Source organism: Chaetura pelagica, unplaced genomic scaffold (genome assembly GCF_000747805.2).
Source record: "Chaetura pelagica isolate M959 unplaced genomic scaffold, ChaPel_1.0 scaffold172, whole genome shotgun sequence".
Lineage (NCBI taxonomy): Eukaryota > Metazoa > Chordata > Aves > Apodiformes > Apodidae > Chaetura > Chaetura pelagica.
In genome coordinates, this window is record NW_009952433.1 from 160094 (window position 1) to 176852 (window position 16759).

The window sequence follows — 16759 nt, forward strand, 5'->3', positions numbered from 1 at the left end:
TCCATCTGGCCTGCAGCCAATTCACCAGCACAGGATGCTCTGGACATCCAGTTTTCCTGTGACCACAGGGAGACTGTTCAGCTTTGCCAGAAAAGTCTGACTTAGATAAGTCAGGTATTAGATAATGTCTGATATTAGGTAAGTCTGACTGCACTGACTAATGTAGGCTTCCCACCCCACCTCCAAGTCGAAACACTAAAAAACAACACTGCCTACAAAATTAAACCTAGAACATGACAACAGAAGACTTCAGTGGTCAGAGTGCACTCCAAGTAAAATGCCACTTGCTGTGGCCTTCAGAAAGAGCTAAACCTGCCTTGATTCTTTGTCATCTTAAAATAAAAGTTATTTTTAAAGGGAACATTAGAACCTTATTGGTAATTTTTAACAAAGCGTTGAATGACAACTACTAAAACATGCTTTAAAATTTAACTACCTTGCACTATCCTAGTTTATATTTAAAGTGAAAAACATCTCTATCTATGTGAGCTTTGTTAGCCTGTGGGGCACTGGAATGTGTCCCTTGCCTGGTAGAGCAGTATTCATATTATTTAATGCAGATAGGAGGTTTTAAACACCTAGAAAGAAGACCCAGGATTGAATCTCCCACTGATTTTTCTGGCTATTGGAATTGTAGATCTATGGTTTGTAGATCTAGCCACAGCAACTGAGAATGTTTTTGTCTCTTCTGTGTGTGGATCCTGTCCTGGCCATTCCATTTTTGGAGCTTCACACTGTCTTTGTAGGTAAATGCTGCAGGCAGCACATACAATGACAGCTTCCTTCACACTGTGTCCCACCAATATGAGGCTATTCTGTTGCCTGTAATTCTTCTCTCAGCTACCTGTGATGTTCTCAGACACTTTTTGGTTCAGAGAGATGACTCCTGGTACCTCTCCCTTGCACATCATGCCATGTCTCCCCTTTGCTGAACTCACAAAGGTTCACACCTTTTCTGTCTTTCTAAAGGCTTCCGCCTCTGTAGAAGCAGATCAAAAGGCAAATCTGGACTGTTCTCTGGACAGAAGTGACTGCTAGTTCATGAAGCTGAAAGTCTTCACTGTGAGCTCAAAGAACTGGGGAAATGTTGTCAAGAAAAATGATTGTCAGGTTGATGCAGCTTTGCTTACCAGTGCTCCCAGTCCAATGCCAGCCACTGCTGGAAGCACTAAGTCCTGAATACTGACATCTCTCCTGGTTAAGTTTCTGACCAGATGGTTAGAATACTGTAGATGGAGAATGTGCAGCATCATGTGCTATCTTTCATTTGTTTTAGTGAGTTTAAAATACTGTAATAGACAGTGGGGTCATAGTCTGCTTGAAAATACTGGAGGATAGGCTGGAATTAGGGCAGTTGGGAAAAGAAGGGGCAAGAATTTAAGAGGCTAGTTAAGGGCATTAGTGAACTACCTATTCATAACTCAGCTTTAATCACTCACAAAATACATCCCACCATGAATTTTGCAGCCCCAATACAGCTGCAGTGTGCTCTTAACTCCTCCATCTCCTTCAGCTCTCTGCCTTGAATGAATTATTTTCTTATCCTCATCAATCTATATCCTCGTGGCACAGGCAGGGTCAGCCCTGGGGTCAATGTGGCTCTTCTGTGCTACTTCCTCTGGCACCTTCCTGACAGAGGGTACTCCCTGAGATGAGGTGTCTGGATATGGCTGCACAAACTCTCCTTCACAGCACAAAGCTGTGTAACCAGTGAGAACAGCGTGTCTTGAGTTCCCTTGATGTTCATTTAATGTAGAAATTAAAAGCAACAGAAGAAATTCTTAGGAATGAGTTCAGAAATTAAAAATTCTTCCCTCAGAAATAATGGGGTTATCTCAGCAGACCTCAGCTTAGGAAGAGGCAAGAGCTGCTACTTAAAAGGAACATTCCTGTCTTGAAGAAGTATAAATAAATTCTACAAAGGCAACTTCTGTCATTTAGGGTGGAAATCTTGTTTTCAGTCAGTTGAGAACTGTATTTTTGCAGACTTTGGGACTGTTTCAGCTTTGTAGGAACTCTTTGATAACCTTATCAAAGAAGAAATGTGTTGCTAGTAGGAAGAGTTGTTGGGTTGGGTTATTAAAAGTGAATAACAAGACTCGAGTTATTCAGCATGAAGCTTGCATCTCTTGCAAAGCAACAGTTCAGGATTTGTAGTCTAGATTTCTCAGCACTGCCTGAATCATGCCACCCTTTAAAAGGAGATGCCGTTAGGAGCAAGATGTTTGAATTTAAAGTGTGTAAGCAGAGAACTAGAACAGAGTGTGTGAAGAAGACAGGCAAGCTCCTTTCCCTTTGTGGCAAGACAAGAGGCAGGAACACAGGACATTCCTTCTGAAAATCAGGAAGCACTTTTTCTCTCTGAGGGTGGCCAAGCACTGGCACAGGTTGTGGAGTCTTTGGTGATACCCAAAAGCTGCCTAGACATGATCCTGGGCACCTGACCCCTGGTGGCCCTTCTTGAGAGCAGGAGGACCAGAGGACCTCCAAGATGTCCCTTCCAACCTCCACCACTTTGTGATTGTGTGTGATTCTCTACTGAGAGAGATCAGGAAAGACTAGAAACAGTTCTTGTAGGAAACAACGTATCATAGACAGCAGGTTCCAGTGGTGTCTGGTAGGCAACATTGTCAGCAGCTCCCATGGGCCAGATGTTATCTTGCGATTGATACGTAGCTCATGAACCTGTAAGGGGAGGGTGAAGGAGTCTGCAGTGATTTTCCTTTAATCTGAGGTGCCACTTTGGTGAAAAGACTGAAAATCAGGTCAGTGCTCCTTAGTCATCCTAGATCAGTGGTAAAAGTAGAGAGGCATCTTGGCTCTTCAGACTCTGGAGGGTGGTGGGCTGCTCTGGAGGGCAGAATATCTTGCCTGGGAACTGCCCCTACCCTCTTGGCTGGGTGAGAGTGCAAAGGCCCAGCTTCCTGGGGGCTGTTGGTTTTATTTTGGAGTGCTAAATACATAAGGAAGTTCTTCCCCACTCTGTAAGCAACTTGCAAAAGGTTCTTGGCTCCAAGCACGGCAAGTGAGTAGCATCTTGGGGTTGTGTTCTGCCTTTCTAAATGTTTGCCCCTCCTAGTCTGGTTAAAATGAGGTCTGAAGAATTGGGAGAACAACACTGGGTGTCTCAGTGGAATAGCTAACTTGCTTATGTTAGTAGTTCTGAAGTGTTCCTTCAAGAATACATAATGCTTATTGTAGACAATAGTTGCAAAATACAGTCTTAAACACACCTCAATGGTTAATTTAAACTCCAAAGCTTAAGCAGGGATGTGTAGGCTTAAATTAAAAATGCCATCTCAAAGAATCCTTGTTGTCTTAAAGAGGAAAATAACGTGTCTTAATATGATAATAACTTCAGCCTGTTTTGGGAGACAATCTTTCCCTTGATTTGGCAAGTGCATGTGCAAGAGTTTAATACTAAGCTGAATCACTTCAGGAAGGGTCAGGCTAACTTGTCCACTTCTCTACAGTGTTTTATCTCTAAGGAGACACAGAGGTGATGTTGGGAGCATTGGAAGCCCCTGCCTGGTGAGTGGCAGTGGCTGCAGCTCATGCTGTTCATATTCTTCTGTGTTCACTGCAGGGGGAACCTGTGCTGCTGCTCTTACAGGTGTTCAGGAATTGCTTTACTAAAACTTCCTGGGTGGGAACTCCCAACTACCCAGCAGCATCAGTGACCTTGGTCTTCACAGTGCAGTCATGAAAATCAGGAAGCTGATTTCTGATCCTCTTGGCTTCTAATTTGCTTATTATAGTGCTTAACCAAATGACATGGGAGGGACATGAGCTTGTCACGTAGTGTGGATCATTCTCTACCTGTGCTGAGTTAGGGTTGTCTGGGAAACTTTTATTCTTGCATTGCAACTCTTTTTGCAACTTGAACGAAGCCACTTGTGTAACTTCTAAGATGTTGCCCTTGCTATGAAGGCAGCTACAGGAGGCTCTCAGGTGGAGGAAGATGACCCTTCCCTTCTGCTCAGCACTGATGGAGCTGCACCTGGAGCACTTGTTCTGGGGAGCCCAGCACTGGGCACTGAGATGTGGGTGTTCTGGAGAGGCTAGTGTGAAAGTTCATGAGTGTGAAGGGCTTGGAGCATCTCTTATGAAGACAGGCTGAGAGAGCTGGGACTGTGCAGCCTGGAGAAGAAAAGGCTCAGAGGGATCTTTTCAACATACACCCACCTGAAGGGAGGGTGCACAGAGGACAGAGCTGGGTTCTTAGTGACCCCCAGTGACAGGACAAGGCACCAGGGTACAAACTGAAATAAAAGAGGGATCCCTGTGAACTTTAGGAAAGAAACTAGATGCTGAGCACGGGCACAGATTTCCCAGGGAGGGTGTGGAGTCTTCATCCTTAGAGATACTCAATAGCTGCCTAGACATGTCCCCCAGACAGTGGGTCTAAATGGCCCTGTCTGTGCAGGAGAGTTGGACAAGATGATCTCCAAAGGCCCTTTCAACCTCATCCAGTCAGTGGTACAGTGGGCACCAGAAGTTGTTGTCACCAGAAGTTGTCACTTCTCTTGTCACCAGAAGTTGTTTAACTTAGTAGGAATTCAATTGCTTTGAAGAAAGAAGTTTCAACTGCTCAGATATGAAGTTACACCTCCTGTGAGATTCAGTAAAATTGCTGGAGGAGTTTGAAATGGGACAATGGTTCAGTAATAGGATTGTCCTGGAGCTGAGCCTGGAGTTGCTTTGATTTACTCAGTGACATCTTGCCTGTTCATGGTCAGGAGCCAGTCACTGGGAGCCAGCACTTGGACTTGTTGGGCACAACAGTGGTGATAACAGTGGAGTTTTAGTATCATCAGCTTAATGTTTGTCAGTGCTGATGGAAGTTGCTGACAACAGTACACCTCAAAAGTTTGAAGGGTCTGGGCCTGAAACTCAAGTGTATTAATTGTACATGGAAATATTTATTTCAGGGATCAGCTGTCTCCCTGTTTTTGAGGAACAGAGATGTAAATTATAACAGACCTCAACGTGGAGGCTTTGGGCTGCCAGGCTGTTGATTAGGAAAGGAGGAACCTTGAGCTGGTGTGAGAAGCAGGACAGCTGGATAAAGAAAGCCTCTGAAATGGAATTAAGAATTCCTTGGCAGTGGGATGTGTCCAAAACTCACATTTATGCTAGCGGAGATGTTTCATAATCCCCAGAGTCACAGGCTGAATTAAACCCGAGCAGACAAGCTTCACTTTTGTGTTAGAACCTCAGCTGGAGGAGCTGGATCAAAAAACTCAGCACTGTCAGAGCCTGTGGCCTGGTTTCCAGGAGGGTGACAAATTGCTTTTCATAGAAAGAACTTACTGGTATGATACTTGTCCCTCATCTGGGGCACAGCCAGCACGATGGGCTCCTTCCAGCACTGTCACTTGGGCTGCTGGTGTGATGTGCAGGAGTGGACATCTCCCTGTTCTGTTCCATGTCAGTTAATGAGCTTTCTGATTAGCTGGTGGTCTTGAGACAACTGTGTGACTTCAGCCAGGACAGACAGCTGAGTGAGCATTGTTCTGCTGTCCTGGCATGCAAAGTGACCTTGTGTCTTGGTACCTTCTTGGACTGGTCACAAAAATTGTTGGTGCAGTCTTTGTGCTTCTGCAGAGATGGACACCTTTCTTTGGTGGGAGAAGACTGGCCAGGGTTCTGCTGAGGCCTTTTGCGCCACACAGGAATTGAGTCTGCAGGAAGAACTTCTCCTTTAAAAGGCATCTTCCCTGTTCCCCTCGTTCTGCTGATCTAGTAATGTGATTTTTGCCTTTCATACAAGGGTGGAGATGGCAGGGGTTTTGGGGAGAACAAAGCCTTTTGCTCATGGTCTTGTTCTGACCTAAGCTGCTCAGTGCCCAAGCAAGCCCTTTACTCCTAGATAATTCTGAATTGACTCTTTTCTTCAGAGAGCACTAACTGCCCCAAACAGCTGTTGAATCAGAACACAACCAGTTCAGATGTTTTTTCTGGCTAGCTCATTACTTTGGAAGAACTGGTGCTTGCTTTTTATCTCTCTGCTGTGATTCATCTGGAGATTGCATTGCTCCTCAGTCGCTTCTCCTTGTCCTGAAGTGTCCCACAGATGAGTGCTTTACTGAAGCAAGTTTTGCTTGCAATTCCAGCTAAACTTTAGTTGGATCTGTGGTAGCTAAGGGGACAGCTGTAAGTGGTGGATATTGGACCCATTCAGGCTTTGCAAACAAATGTGATGCTTTGAGTTTTGCATCTGGAGGGTGATTTCTGCATTGAGAAAGAGAAGACAATAATCAGCTGCTTTTGGCAGTCTTTTGGAGTCACTGTCTTACCTATCATGTCAGACTTTTGCATCAAGGGCATCTATAGTTCTTGGTTAACTGGGACCACTGGCTCAGTACAGGGTGAAAGGGCTGAGCTAGTGCTGGGATCTGAAGAACCCAGAGGATGCAGGTGGAGTTTTATGTCTTGACGTAATAAGGCTTAAATTGAGTTTCCCAGTAGTGACCTGATCTGGTGAGCTGTAGAAATCAACCTAACCCAACTGACTTGAACATCAGTACAAGGTGTAGGAGGGTGTGTTAAAACACTGTGGCTTCTACACAGCTGCTTTCCAATCCCTAAACACCACTCTCAGCTGTAGCTACGTGCTCCTGACATCCAGGGGTGTGTCATAGCTGTGTGATGCACTTTGTCATAACATCAACAGAAGCTCATGGTCAATATAAGTTGCTTGCACCTTTGACTTCCTTCTCCTGTTCACATGCTAGGGAACATGTCTGTCTTCTGACTGTGGAGCTTATTCCCCCACACCTGAAGCTGAGGTCTGGTGGCTTTTAAGACTCTTCTCAGAAAGCTCCTGAGTTCCCAGAGCTTGATGTGCCTCTTAGATTTGTGTAGGCCAGTAGATGTTCTAGAAGAGAGGTGGTTTACATTGTTTTCTGTATGGCTTGTTTGGCCAGTGCTGGAAGAATCTATGGAGAGCTGACTTCATGGAAGGTCCTGGTTCATGACTGAGCTGCTTCATAGCAGAAGAAACTCAGCTGTGGAGTTTACATATTGAATTTGCATCTACCCACACTTTTTGTGTGAGGTGTGGCAGAACCAGGAGGATGGAATTGCTCATCAGGTCTGGCAGACAGGTCTTGGTGGTGTAAGAGCACAGCACAGAAGACTGCTGAGAAGTTGAGGTGGATCATACCGTGATAAATTGTAGCTAAACTTGTTGACAGGCTATAAATGGCAGGATTCTTTGCCCAGGGAAGCTGCCATGAGAAAAAGGGTCCTTGAATTTTGCGGTGTTGGGTGCTCTGTGAAGGAGAATCTTGCCGTAGGAAGTTGGATCAGTCTCATAGACCTCATTTTGCCTCAGAGAGCATGTTGCTGGAGCATTTGTAATGTGAAGTGATCATTCTGCTTGATGAGAGTGCATTTGTGTCACTACTCTATAGGGAAGCTAAGCTCATTACTTGTTTAAAAACACTTGGTTAGCAGCCTTTCTGCTTGGTTAGTTTGGTTCTCCCAGTTCCTTGGTCGTTGTGGAGTACTGGGTCTGTGCTAGTCCTCAGCAGCAGGCATCCTGAAGGAGAACTTGTGTTCATTGTCTGCCGTGGGCAGATGGGGAGCACAGGGCAGGTGTTGGAGCTAAGCAGACTGCATGGGTGATGAAATAAAGCAAAGTTGAAGTAAATCCCATTTTTTAATAGAAAGGAGCTTTAAACTGCCAGTGTTTTAAGTTGCTCCATGTTTTGCTACAGACTAGACTGCTTTGCCAGTGAAGAGAGATGTAACTCTGTACTGGAACCCCTTGAGTCCATAGGAAGTAAAATTTACCTGTTTTGCTCTTCCTGACAAAACTCTAAACTTCACCTCTGAAGAGTGGCCACTTCTGTGTCTCTTTGAGCAAAAGAGTGGAGAGGGGACACTGCCAGCCTGACACCTGGGGCAGCTTAGCCCATAGTCATGCAGGATGATTAGGACAAGGTATGAAATGTTGACATCTCCTATCTTATGTAGTTGTTCAACCTGCTTCTCTGGTTGCAAAACATTATTCTTGTGAACTCTTCTTCTACTGATTTTGTAGCCATTTGACTAGTAGAAGTCAAGGCTTTGCTGTGAAATTCATTTTAGTAAAACTTGATTGCAGGAGAAGGTGCTCTGTTCCACAGTGTTGGTTTAATTAGTTACCCTGATGCATCAAAGAACTCCTGAGCACAATGTTGGTCTCTGTTCCACAATGTTGGTTTGATTAGTTACCCTGATGCATCAAAGAACTCCTGTACTCAGTGAGACTTAAGAATTACATCCTCTCTCCTCTTGCACTTGGCTCCTTAAACTTTGAGAAAGTACCTTTTCCTAAGGTGTTGGTTTTTTTTGTAGTGGTCTGGAGGCTACTTGCATTGTTAGGAGTAAAACATATATTCAGAGTTCTGGTAAAAAACCCTCAAGAAAAACTTCCTGAATTGATTTTGGACAGATAGCTGGGTTCATCAGGCTATTAAAATTAATCCGGTTTAGATATCTTGGGTAACGTTTTTCTTGCTGAGGTTGTATAGATAACAAGGGAAAGATGTGAAGTTCTCAGCAAGAGCAAGTATAGTAGAGGATAGTGTTGATTAATGAAGGCTTACAGAAATAAAACAAAGCAGCTGACAGTGGCAGAGCAGCTTGAAGCCAAATAATTGTGTCCATTTTTCTTCAAGGCTTTTGGAGTAATACTGCTTGCTGTACAAGTGAGCTGTGGAGGACTGAAATCTAGAAATGTTTTTGGAAGTGACTGGTTGGCCAGAATGCATCACAGAAAGTGTTTAGCTACTGATGGAAATCTGACAGGCCACAGAAGTGAAGAGTCATAGTGACATGGGATTTCTCTAGCAGCAAGTAGCAGTGATGGCCTCATGTTGAGAGCCTGGAAGCCAAGAACAAACTCCTGGACTGCCCAGGGGTTAGTTCCCTCTTGCCTTTCAGCAAGAAAGCCTGCCCTGAGCAGCACCTGAATCTTGCCAGACAGCAAGAGCCTGTGGGCAGCACCAGGTGTTCAGTCTGCTGTTGCTCTGGAGGACACAAGGCAGAACCGTGGTTATCCTGCTGCCTGGGGTGACCAGCTGGTGACCGTGGCTCTTGGAGCTGTTTGAGGGGTTTGCAAAGCTGAGGTGAGGTGCACAGGGAGGAGCTCCCACCCCATACCTGCTGGGGACAGGGGTGTTGTGGTGGTTGGGGAGGGCAGACTGAGGGAACCAGACAGACTTGCAACTTGGGTTCTGCTGATGAAGGGTAAGCTGTCTTGTCTGAAAAAGTCCTTGCTTATTAAAGGGCTGTGGTAAGATAAAACTTCAGGGGGTAGTTAAAATAATTGACCAGAGAACTTTGATTGGATTTCCTGTGGCTTCTGTTGAAGGGGGGAGGGGACAGATGTTAGCTATAAAAACTCCTCTGACCAGCTGAAGAAACTTCATTGCCCAGAGCAGTGGAGTCTCTCAAAGACAAATGAGCTACAGGAAAACAGCTGCAGAATTGACAGTGTTTGAAACTAACCAGCAGAAGCTGGGTGTAAGGTGGCAGAGATACCCATTACTAGTAGAACACTAGTGTGAGCTTTGCTCAGTGTACGTCAGGGGGAAGAAGGCAGTGCTGACACTGCTGGGCAGCACTGCTGGTACTGAACGTGCTGTGTCCCTGGCTGAGGGACAGCAGGTCAGGACTGGAGGCACCTACGTGTTTCCAGCACATAATGACAATCTTCAGCCCTGAAGCTGGACTCTGAGGGGTGGCTGAATAAATGGTTGGAGTGTTGCTTGATGAGGGAGAATGATTAAGCTCTTAACTCCTTCATAAGTGTGCAGCAGAAAGTTGGAAAAAGGAAGAAGAGGTAGTTCTTTATTCTAGAACAAGAAATATCTTAATTTAAATCGGGAACAGTTTGTTACTAAGCTTGTTCCAGAAGCTTTTAACTTGAAACTGGCAGTTCATTAGTGAAGGGTCTACAGAAATATGTAGTAAAACTGAACCAAGGGTTTCTGGGTTCTTGGTGTTCTCATCACTGAGCAGGAAGCTCAGTAAAGACCTAGTGAAGCTTTCACTTCTGTCTTGCTTTGAAAATCTCTGTCAGTTTACAGGGAATATTGGCCAAGGAGGCCACCAGCATCCTGGCTTGTGTCAGCACTAGCGTGGCCAGCAGGACCAGGGAAGGGATTGTCCCCCTGTGCTGAGCACTGGTGAGGCTGCACCTGGAATCCTGGGGTCAGTTCTGGGCCCCTCAGGACAGGAAGGACATGGAGGGGCTGGAGTGTGTCCAGAAGAGGGCAAGGGAGCTGGGGAAGGGGCTGGAGCACAAGTGTGAGCAGGAGCAGCTGAGGGAGCTGGGGGTGTCCAGCCTGGAGAGCAGGAGGTGAGGGGAGACCTGCTGGCTCTGCAGCTGCTGAGAGCAGGTTGGAGCCAGGGGGGTTGGGCTCTGCTCCCCAGGAACAAGTGATGGGACAAGAGGAAATGGCCTCAAGTTGTGCCAGGGGAGGTTGAGATTGGATCAGGGGAACAACTCCTTCCTGGCAAGGGTTGTCAGGGCCTGGCCCAGGCTGTCCAGGGCAGGGTTGGAGTCCCCATCCCTTTAAGCATTTCAAAACCATGTAAATGTGGTGCTGAGGGACATGGGGCAGTGGTGGCCTTGGCATGGCTGAGTTAATTGTTGGACTGAATGATTTTGAAAGGTGTTTTCTAACCAAAACTGCTTTGTGAGTATCAGACCTGTTTTCCCCTTTCTCTCTTGCTGTATCTTGCTCTTTGTTTTTTGAGCTCTGTTTAAATTAGTATTAAAAAACCCCATAAATGTCCCTCTGGCCCCCACCCAGAGCAGGCAGTGCCTGCTGCTCCCTTCCACCCTTCAGTGATGTCTTCAGGACAGGAGCTTTGCCTCCTGCTCCACAGCACAATAGCAACTGATGGAAGTTGAACAGACTTGTGTTTAGTGCCTCCAACCTTCTCACTGCTGTCATCTCCAGCTCACTTGGAGGATGCACTATGACAACTCTGCTGTTGCTGCCATTGCTGTAGGGACTTACGGAGTGGCACTGTTTATATTGCTTTTCCTCAGCCTGTTTTAATCAAAAGGATGTTTGGCCCTTCTTGGGAGGGGGAGAAAACATCTCTGACATGCCTCATAGAATCACAGGGGTTAGAAGGGACCTCTGAAGACCATCAAGTCCAACCCTGCTGCTGCAGCAGGAACGCTTGCCAGATCACACAGGAATATGTCCGGATGGGTTTTGAAAGTCTCCAGAGAAGGAGACTGCACAACCTCTCTGGGCAGCCTGTCCCAGGGCCCCATCACCCTCACAGTGAAGTTTTTCCTCATGTTGAGATGGAACCTCAACGCTCATGTACCATTGTCCTGATGTGCTTTGCTTCTAACTTGCTGCCTTCTCATCTCTTCACTTTGGTGCCAAGGTGGGACTGTGCAGGTGCTATTTGTAGCTTTGCAGGCAGGCTCCTGGCACCCAAGGTGAGTGATGGTTGACAGTACACTGAGCAGCATCAGATGAGGAGATGTGGCTTCTGGCATCTATGCAGACTATATTTAGAGTGAACTTTTAAATCTCAGGATTTTGTGGTTGGTGCAAGTGCAGTAACCTACACTTCCTTGATTTGTTTTGAATACTATTCTACAATTCATTCATCTCAACCTTCCTTATGCTCAGGAAATAATTGGATAAAGCCTCTTAATTCTCTGCAAGACTAGCTTTTTTTTTTTTTAATGGTTCTTAAGAAGCTGTGAGCAGCTCAGGCTTCCTTCCTCTGAGTTGGATCTGTCTGCTGGTTGACTTTTGATTAGTGCTTCTGCAAGTCCTTAACAGTGAGGTCACCTGGTTTAGGGAAAAGCTGAATTTCAAGTGCAGAAGCAGAGATGCTTTCTGAGAAGGCTTTTGGGGACAATTTCAGATAGAAGGCTTCTGCCCTGGGATTGAAGGCTTTTACCAGGTCCAGCTGTTCCAGGAGGTTCCCAGTTGTGGTGGTGACATTTAAAAACTTGGGGTCATGCAAAGTTGCTTATCTAAATGATAGGGATTTTTGTTTAAAATAGCTTGGCTGCAGTTTTTGGCATCACTGCTGCTTGGCATTAAAAAAATAATAAATTATGCTAATCCTGATGGCTAGAGGGGAAGAAAGTGGATGGGCTGACTTCTACAGGTGTCTTCAGCTGCACTTAAACTCTAATTCAGTATCTTTTTTTCTCTCCCTAGTACTTTTGTCCATCTGTTCTCTGTTGTGTGATCCCAATCCAGATGATCCTTTAGTGCCTGAGATTGCACGGATCTACAAAACAGATAGAGAAAAGTGAGTATGGAAACCATGTAACATTCTTGACAGCAGAACCCACACTTACATAGTGAAGGGGAACTGAAAGAACCACCTTCTTGGAAAATAAGGTGAATTTGGGTTTGCCTGGGTCACTTCAGCTGTGGTCTTTGGGAGATTTTTCCTGGGATCTGGAGTACAGCTGTGTTACCAGTACTGTCTTGCTGTAGGAAAAAGGTTTATGTGTCAGTAACAGTGAAGGGTGTAGAGGTCTTGTGGGTTTGTTCCTGCATTTTCATTCCCCACCATGGTCTTTCATTAGTGTTGTAGCTGTTAATTGCAGATTTTTTTGATGTAATGAAAACGTGAAGTGAAAATTGTGACTGTTTCATGTGGAGCTCTCAAGTTGGATGTGACCAGCTTTTCAGAGCCTTCCTGCCTGCTTTAATTCCTCATAACCAGCAGAGGGAGAACAAGTTGTTCTGGTGGGAGAGCATTTCCGTGCTTGCTGTTGGTGATGGAGTCATACTAGCAGGGAAATAACAAAAATACCCTGTTTTATCTGGACAGCAAGTGGTGTAGAGGTGGGGTGGGAGGACTCCAATCTTCTACGAAGTAAAGCAAGAATGGAGAGAATTCCAGCACTAATCAGGAGGTTTAAATTGCTTTATTTAAAAGCAACAGCTTAATGGCCATTGTAAACACTTTCCTACCTCTCTACCCTTCCAGATCTGATCAGTAGAGTTAATTTTTGAAGCTACATGGTCATCTGGTGACAACAAGATAGGAAGGAAGGGAAAATGATCCACAAACTTGCTGCTCTGCTGCACACTTGAGAAACAAGTCTATGCATCCAGTTTGCAGTGGAAGCTGCAAGTGTTGCAAGATGCAGCTGACAGTGACTGCACTTAAAACGTGCAGGACTCTTTCCTGTTTTTCCAAAAAGAGCGAAATGAATTTTGTGCTTAAAAAAACTGAGCTTGCTGCTTAAATATTCTCAGAACAGTGAAGAAACAAACACTCGTGCCTTCATGGGTGGATTGTCAGATTTTTTTTTAAGCTTAGGAACATTTGTCTACAAACTAAATTCTAGCACAAAAACTGAGCTGGTGAATAAAACTAGGAAGGAAACTTCTTGCAGTAAGAGCCTTAAGCTTATTCTAGAAATTCTGTAGAACAAGAACAGCTTGCCTTCTGTTGTCAGAAATGCAGCTTTTATCAGCACCATTAATCACAACAACCTTGTTTTACATAAGTACCCTGAGCTTCCTCTAGCGGTGCCTCTGGCTACAAAGGGTATTTGGGTGCTAAAGCTCCAAGTGGCCTGGGAAATGGAGCATATTGGGCCTTCAGAAAAAGAGAAGATCATTCTAATGGGCCAGTTGTGTCCTGTTAGTCACTAAAATAGCCGCATGTGATATGTAGCATGAAACAAGGCAGCCAGCCAGATTCCAGGTACTAGGCTTAACTTGGAAAGGGAAAAAGAATGGGGTGGGAGGGAAACATTTTTTCCAGAATTCCAAAATTAAAACTTGCAGTAATAGTTCCCCCCGGGATGCAGCAGTTAAGGGCTAGGGGAGCTATGAATAAAGACTTCCTGAAAATACTTTCCTCTCACACCTAGCTCTGCTTCATGGCTGGAATTGCAGAGATCTTGTATTCCTGTTGAAAATATTGTAATTACTGTTTTCCCATGAAGTACTGTGGCCTTTCTTGTTCCCTCTGCCTAATGTTTCATTTTGCTCTTAAATTTTACTAATTAGTGGTACTGCTGGAGAGGGTTTAAGTTGGTGCCACATGTGTAATAGTCTGCTGGAGTTTAAATGTTCAGATGCTGTGTTAAGTAAACCCTCTTTTTATACATACAGGTACAACAGAATAGCTCGGGAATGGACTCAGAAGTATGCCATGTAATTAAGAAATTATTGGATAACCTCTACAAATAAAGATAGGGGAACTCTGAAAGAGAAAGTCCTTTTGATTTCCATTTGACTGCTTTCTATGAGCCCACGCCTCATCTTCCCCTGTGCACATGTTTACCTGATACAGCAGTGCTGCGTGTTGTACATACTTGGAACAACAACATAGAAATACTGTATTTCCCCGTACCAACATTGACTCCTAGCAGAGAAGTGTGTGTGTGAAAAGCTGGTTCTTCAGTCATAACTTTGTGAGCCTAAAAGCATTCCTGGTCAATTTAAATTGGGTAAGAAAACGGGAAGGGGAGCGTTCTGGTGGGTTTTGTTGTTCTAGGGACAGTGTTGCTGATCCTTGAAGGATTTTTAAGTGGAATCCTTTTAAACTCATAACAGTTATGAAAAGCAAGGTGAAGAACTTGAAGCTGTTTCTGTATTCATTTTATTCTGAAGGACCTACACCTTAGGTAAATGTTATGACCAATGAGAGAAACTGTACCCACATCCTGTGCTTCAGGTCTGAGTTTAACTGGTCAACATTTAATGAATTGGAGCTATTAGTGAATCAAGTGATGTTGATTTGTTTCAACTCTCTCCCCTCCTTCATACTTTCTTTTTTTTTTTGGTTTGTATGTGGTTTCTCAGTTAATACATAGCTAATAGCTCTTATTTTTCTTAAGTTTTTTAACTGCTTAGGTCTTTCTGGATGTAAGGGTAAAAATCCATTTGACAGAAAACTTGTGTATATTTAAAGACCCAACTGCTCCCCTGGAGCTTGTACGTTCAAGAATGATTAATCTGTGTAATAAACTGATTACTACAGTCATTACATATAACTTGGTGTGAATAGGCTTTTAATTTTAAGAGCAGTTTGTTCCAGGCTAAAACTAATGGTGGATTTCTCTAAAGCTTTTTTTGCATTCACCAATGGTTGCATTTGGAAGTCATGAAGCAGTTTGGTTTGCATCACACAAAGGCCTGTGCACCCCAGCAGGACAAACATCAGCTTGAGCATTTACATGAAATCAGGACCTGTAGTGTGCCAGGAACTTGACTGTTAAACCAAAAAACCAGTTTACTCAATGAGGATCTGAGTGACATTTTACAAAGCCTAATGGTATTATTCCCACTTGCATGGGACCTAACACAATGCATATGTACTGTAGGTAAGTGAAACCTTATGTAACTAAAATAATGGATGTAAAAGGGTAAAAAAAAAAAGGAAAAAAAAAACCCCAACCTAGCAAACACATCAGCACAAACTTTCATAAAATGTAGCTTTTACATAATTACTTTGCACTAAACATTTGCAAATGTTCATACAGTTTTAAATTGTACTTGTATGTGTCTTTTTTTGAACAAAGTCTTCACTTGAATCTAGTGAAAAATGTAGTTTGAAACTTTTCTTTGTATACAAGTGTATTTGCCAGCATCGTTGGTGTGAACTAGGTGAGTCTGCAAGTTTATCTCCTCTTAGTAGAATTGTAAACAAAGCCATCGACTACGAAGGAGAGGCTGTAGCCTCCAGCTCTCCAGCCACAGGGGTCTGTCCCACCCATTTTCAAATGCATCTTTACACTCTTGCACAACTGAGGAATAAATGTCCACTGCTTTTGGTCTAAATCTGTTCCACTTGTCTCATCTCTCAGTGTCCTTGTCTGCCCTGCTGGATGTTAATGTTGGCAGTGCTTCTTGGAGGCTTCTCCCAGCCCCCTGTAGGTGAACCCTGGCTCCATCTCCAGCAGGCACCACGGCTGTCCCTGGTGTGGGGTCACATGTGGCTCTCCAGCTGTGGAGCAGAGTCATGTTCCCTGGCTGAGTGACAGCCTGGGGGGACAGCTGCTGGGGAGGGGAGCAGCAGGTGTGCAGGGATAGGGACTGGCTGTTGGGTCACCTTAAGCTCCCAGTACTCCTGGGTTATGCCACAAGGTGTTGGTGGTAGAGGTGAAGCAGCAGGTGTCCTGGCACTGGGGACTTGGGTACAAACTTGTGTTGTCAGAACCAGAGGGGGAGCTGGTGGCTGGCACCATTGTCTTGGCTCTGGGTTAAGCTTTAGCCATGTCTGGCCATGTTGCTGAACAGTTCTACCAGGTGGGCTCGTGCTCCTGGGGGACCCTCTGTGCCCAGGGAGGTCCTGTGCACCAGCCATGGTGGGGTTGTGCCCCAGCCATGGTGGGGTTGTGCCCCATGTGTTTGCAGTGGGGTCCCCTGTGTTCAGTGAGCAGGGCAGGCTGGAGTGGCTGCAGGGCTGGCAACATGCACCGTGGGGGACATTCCTCCTACCTGCTTTAGGAGTGAGCTACCTGAGGGTGGTTCTTGTGGCAGGTGGTGGGTTTGGCTTTGGCAGTTGGAGAGAGAAGGGAGCAGTTAGGAGTGTGGAAGTTGAGGACAGTGGTTTCCCTTTCAGATGGGGCAGAAGCCATGTGCACTGGGTGGGAGGGGAGCAGCCATGGGTGGATAGGAACAGCAGGGACCTGGGTGTTGGAACAGCTTCAACTGGGACTGTTACCCTGTGTGCTGGAGGGTTTCCCTTATACTTGTGAGGAAAGGGTCAGACTTGGATCAATGTGGCACAAGTGGTGTAAGAG

At 45.1% G+C, this 16759-nt stretch overlaps 1 protein-coding gene across 1 annotated transcript in view; it reads left to right on the plus strand.

Annotated features, from left to right (window-relative positions):
- The window catches only part of UBE2D2 (ubiquitin-conjugating enzyme E2D 2), a 20909-nt gene extending 5115 nt beyond the window's left edge, over nucleotides 1-15794 (plus strand). Inside the window, exons 5-6 of the mRNA XM_010008285.1 lie at nucleotides 12201-12294; nucleotides 14124-15794. Coding sequence (XP_010006587.1) covers nucleotides 12201-12294; nucleotides 14124-14169 — 140 coding nt within the window. The 3' untranslated portion in view covers nucleotides 14170-15794. The remainder of the gene's footprint in view (nucleotides 1-12200; nucleotides 12295-14123) is intronic.
- Nucleotides 15795-16759: the final 965 nt, after the last annotated feature.